The sequence below is a fragment of the Trichomycterus rosablanca genome, chromosome 9 (assembly GCF_030014385.1).
Source record: "Trichomycterus rosablanca isolate fTriRos1 chromosome 9, fTriRos1.hap1, whole genome shotgun sequence".
Taxonomy (NCBI): Eukaryota; Metazoa; Chordata; class Actinopteri; order Siluriformes; family Trichomycteridae; genus Trichomycterus; species Trichomycterus rosablanca.
This window is the reverse complement of record NC_085996.1, coordinates 3576058-3581057: the sequence shown is the minus strand read 5'-3', so window position 1 is coordinate 3581057 and position 5000 is coordinate 3576058. Positions and strand designations below refer to the sequence as shown.

At 42.4% G+C, this 5000-nt stretch overlaps 3 protein-coding genes across 3 annotated transcripts in view; 1 reads left to right on the top strand and 2 right to left on the bottom strand.

The window, feature by feature from the left end:
- LOC134320314 (dynein axonemal heavy chain 8-like) overlaps positions 1-3765 on the bottom strand; it is a 25257-nt gene extending 21492 nt beyond the window's left edge. The window contains exons 1-7 of the mRNA XM_063001672.1: positions 3525-3765; positions 2987-3228; positions 1773-1913; positions 1357-1588; positions 505-647; positions 280-414; positions 80-202 (exon numbers count right to left, since the gene is read on the bottom strand). Of these exons, the coding sequence (XP_062857742.1) occupies positions 80-202; positions 280-414; positions 505-647; positions 1357-1588; positions 1773-1913; positions 2987-3228; positions 3525-3738 (1230 nt within the window). The 5' untranslated portion in view covers positions 3739-3765. The remainder of the gene's footprint in view (positions 1-79; positions 203-279; positions 415-504; positions 648-1356; positions 1589-1772; positions 1914-2986; positions 3229-3524) is intronic.
- The window catches only part of LOC134320292 (uncharacterized), a 150331-nt gene that overhangs the window by 51664 nt on the left and 93667 nt on the right, over positions 1-5000 (top strand). The gene's annotated exons all lie outside the window — the stretch shown is intronic.
- The window catches only part of LOC134320430 (dynein axonemal heavy chain 8-like), a 28242-nt gene continuing 26979 nt past the window's right edge, over positions 3738-5000 (bottom strand). Inside the window, exon 36 of the mRNA XM_063001814.1 lies at positions 3738-3771. Within this exon, the coding sequence (XP_062857884.1) occupies positions 3738-3771 (34 nt within the window). The remainder of the gene's footprint in view (positions 3772-5000) is intronic.

Here is a 5000-nt window from a genome sequence, read left to right as displayed (position 1 = left end):
GCTGATAAAATGGACAGTGAGGTGGTTTTAATGTTATGGCTGATCGGTGTATATTTGTATCGATGTTTAATTTTCCGACCTGATCTCCCCATTCATTGACGACAGGCATGTTGATGTCATCAATAAAAACGGTCAGTCTCCGTCTGCCGGGGGGTCCGTATGTGCTGCCCAGCCGCTTCTCTATGTAACTCTCTACTGCCCGCTGTAATCAGAACGGCGTTAATCAGAATCAGTCATCGGTAATGGTGAGTTTTACTGCATCTCCTTCCTTTCCTTCACCTGGAACATGATCGGCTCCGTGGCGGAGGAGAAGTTCATGGATTTGAACAGATCCATCTCAGGGTTGTATTTCTTCGTGTAGGCCTTAATCATGACCGTCTTGGCAGTCCCCTGTTCACCGGTGAGGAGAACAGCCTAAGCACAACACACACACACACAAAATTTCTAATCAAGGGTCAGAGACACACAGTCCACGTGTGTTCCAGCAGTTAGATATGTGACGACCTTGCGCTGTTTTGCGATGGCCTCAATCAGGAAGCTCGTTCTGGTGTTGTCCACGTTGGGAACGAGAATGGACGTGTAGTCTGGTGCCGAGTCTGTGGGGTAGACGTACTGCACGACGTATTTACTCCAGTGATCCCAGTCACCTGAAATAAAAAAAATCCACTTTATAGGCTGCAAATAATCAGCAATAATGAGTAGGGATGTAACGATACACTACCCACGATGCGATTCACGATACGAATTTTTCCAGATTGTTTTAAACAAAATTAAATTGAAGACAAATTTTCCTTTTATTATTCTCTTTAAAAAAAAATAAAAAATACTGCATTTGTGCTTATCTTTTATTTATCTAAATAATGAAAGTCCTTTTATTTCTGAGGTAGGTGCAAACTATGCAAAACAATGCTGCACGTTTCCCTTTTTGTGTAAAAAAGCTGAAATGAAATTTTAAAACAAACCCCACATTAAATAAATACATAAATGATACAAATAAAGAAAGTATCCTCACATAAATACATTCTGAACCTGGCAACCCTGTAGTGACTTCAACCAGGCGAGGTGAATAGCACCAGCGCCCTCTGCTGCTTAAAGTCAATATCGATTCATTATACTGTACATGTAAACCGATTTGAATCGTTACACATGTGAATGGATTTTTAACTGTCTGGTGGTGCATCGTTACATCCCTAATAGTGAGGGCTCATTTTTTATTAGGCTGGACGCAGTCGTTTGTTCCCTGATCTGCTTCCGGAAGCAGAGACACGATTCCAATCACCAAAATACCCCACAGTCCCAAAAACACCAGGAATACCTGTTGCCTCCAGCTTTATTAAGTCGATGTGGTAAACTTGCCGTTCTGATTGACCATGTACTCGAACATGGTCTGGCCAGGCTCTGTCGGTGGCAGGTCAAGCTTGCTTTCATGAGAGCGAACGAACAGCTCCATCTTGTCCCGGTCATCCAGTTCCAGCAGAGCTCCCAGACTCCACATCATGCAGAACACGAAGAGGCGCTCCAGGTGCTCGCTGCTCAACGTGCCTCCAGCATCTTTAGGAGGAATCAGACCCTCCAGCAGGTTTACCGACTGGACACACACGTCAGTTGGTGAGCACCAGTACGGGTATCAGCGCAGTAAAGTAACGTAATAGTAACCGAGTAATTATTCAAGTGTAATGATCATTAATAAAGATTTAAAACTGATCTGGATGCTGATAATGAAGTACTGAAGTACTGACCACACTCTTTCATACTGCATGACTGTAGTTTACCTGCATAACGTAGTTGCACTCCAAGAGCTGCATTTTTGGCTTGAGGTTTTGTTTCATGAATATATAAGCATCTTCAAATATCTTATCATACAGGCTCATCAGGCTGTCAGCTTCCTGAGCACTGCGCTTGTTGGTCCAGCCCTGACACACACACACACACACACACACACACACACTTTGATATACTGCAGCTTGAATTGTTATTAACCAGACTTATAACTGGTCACAAAAAGCTTCATTATTATTATTCCTTATTTTACTAAGCAGATGATGAGAGTGAGACCTGTTAAGGAATCCTGTTACGGAAGAATAAATATTGTACATTTATATTTTTATTTAGTTTGACTGCACTGTAACCACCAAGGGAAAACGACACATCATGTTTTATTTTATTTGAGACTTTATTTCTACAGCAGCATGGTTGCATCTTTCCCTTTTTCTCCAAATCTAATCACATCCAATTCCCCAGTTATATCTCAGAATCAGAATCAGATTTATCGGATAAACACAAGGAATTTGGTTCTGGCTGATGGTATCTCTGTAGTATAAATATCTCATATAAATATCTGCTCTACTGCTGTAAATCTCGACCCTGACTGAGGAGCACAGTACCTAACACATGCCCCCTCCGACACATGTGTAGCAGCCACTTCTTTTCACCTGCATTAGGTGGGCAGGGATCAGTATGGCGTACTGAGAGTCACGCACTGCTCTCCGCTATTCACCATCTGTGTCATGCGGTGTCTCGACCAGCCAGCAGAGGCCGCTATTGCAGCAGTACATTTACATTTTCAGTATTTCACAGACACTTTTATCCAAAGCGACTTACAGTACTGTGACAGTATACAATCTAAGCAAATGAGGGTTAAGGGCCCTGGCAACCTGGCAGTGGTGGGGCTTGAACCAGCAACCTTCTGATTACTGGTCCAGTACCTAAACGCTAGGCTACAGCTGCCTGTAATGAGGAATCCCTTCAGCCCATTAGAACTTAAGATCATAAGATCCACTTTCCCACAGAATCCTTATTTTCTTCCTACTTCTTAATACTTGCCAGTGGGTGGATTAGCAGATCTAAATTCCCTCTAGGTTTGAGTCTGTCTGTCAATGTGGTATTTCTTCTTTGCATCTAGCTTTTTTCCTGGGTGGATCTGAATCCCCCTTGACCCTGATCAGGACTAAGCAGTAAGTGAGAGTTAGCAGTTATAAATGAGAACCTGCAGAATGGGTCTCCAGCTGAGAGCGGAGGAGCTCATGAACACCATGCCCACTCTGGAGACGGTAGCGGGAGAAGCATTGTCCATGTTGTGCACCTCAAACACCAGCTTACAGCTCGGGGACATAGGGATCCGGTCACCGTTCGCCAGGGTCAGAGTTTTGTTGTCGTCCAGCACCGAGTTCAGGTTCTCGATCCAGATGGCGTCTACTGGCCCATCCAGCACAATCCAGATGTTTTCTCCTGAATAAAGAATAAATACATGATGTGCAGTGTGCAGTGCTCATTCTGAGGGAGTGAAAACATTTACAAAGCCTAAAGATAATAATTGAATAATATTAATGTCATGTTTAATACATGAGCTGCAGTTATGTGTTTGTACTGGTTTATGCTGCTACTTCAAATACAGCAAAGAATCCTGGGGGTTTTAAAGCCTGAAGTTGTTAATTTTTCTCACTTCAGACCAGAACAATGGTTCACTCTGCCCTTCAAATGGCTGATAACTTTGGAAGAGTTTTTAAAACCCAGCTCATGCTCACCCTTTTTAGTTCTGAGAGTTTTCCTCCACAGGGTGGAGAAGATCCCGTCGGTCCAGTCGTTGGTAGCGGCGTCCAGACGGCCGAACATCTGGGGCGCGGTGATGGCTTTGGGGTTCATCCTCATCTCTCTGTGAGCAGCGCCGCACTCTGTCATGGCGCGCATGAGGATGTTAATGGCGGTCGTCTTTCCGGCTCCGCTCGGGCCGAGGGTCATCAGGCCGTGACGCACCCGCGACGCCTCGTATAACTGCCGGAAACATTTACAAAACGTAAACAGGTGATTATAGTGTAGTCATGATCATCGGTTCTGGTTTCACTGATGTAATGGAACTGACTGTGGGGTGAGTTAGATGCTTGTTATTAGTAGTTAATGCATATAGAGGCGGTATATTTATTTATGGGCGCTTGGGTGGCCACTATGCCAGGATCCAGGGTTCAAATCCCTAGTGGTGCACACAGACTTTACTGGCAATGTCTGGGGGTAAACAAGGCCCTGGCATCCTCACACACATATACACACACACACATATACAGTATATATATATATATATATATATACTGTACATACACACATACATCCTCACACACATATACACACACACACACATATACAGTATATATATATATATATATACTGTACATACACACATACACACACACATACATACACACATACATACACACACACATATACACACACACACATATACAGTATATATATATATTAGGGCTGTCAAACGATTAAAATTTTTAATCGCGATTAATCTCAGAATTTCATATAGTTAATCGCGATTAATCGCATTAAAAAAAATCTGTGTAAATGTTATAGAAAACAAGGATTTTTATGTGAAATGTTACAATTAAAATGGTGAACACATTTTATGCTAAATGTACTGATGTTAAAAACTGCTGGGACAAGAGAAAACTGTAAGGGAGTTTTATTCACTCACATACTAGGCAGTAAATGTCAGATTGTAGGTTAGAATTTCTCCATCAGCAAACATTGTAGATCAGCGGTGCTTTAGGTGGGATAAGGCGTAGTTATTGTATCAGACTTGTCTGTGGTTGTATCGTGACGATGGTTTGATGGACGTTTCTACACGAAGTGAGTGTGTTTTGACCCTTTGGGGCTTCCATAGTTCATGAACTAACGTGCTCGACTCAGCTTTCCGGTATTCGGTACAGAAGAAGAAGTTAATTAAGTGTAATAAAGTGTTCTGCTCCCGACAACTTGTGAATATAGCGTGTATTTATTTCTTTATTATGCAAGTGCATCACTACCACGATCGGTTACATTATGTTAACAAACCGCAAATGAACAACGGTGGCAAGTCCGACATTAAAACGTTTGTTCTACCAGTCAAGTCTCAACATGAACTAGAATTTGCGTTAATGGCACTAATTTTTTTAATCGCGTTAAATTGAGGTCGCGTTAATGCGTTATTATCGCGTTAACTTCGACAGCCCTAATATATA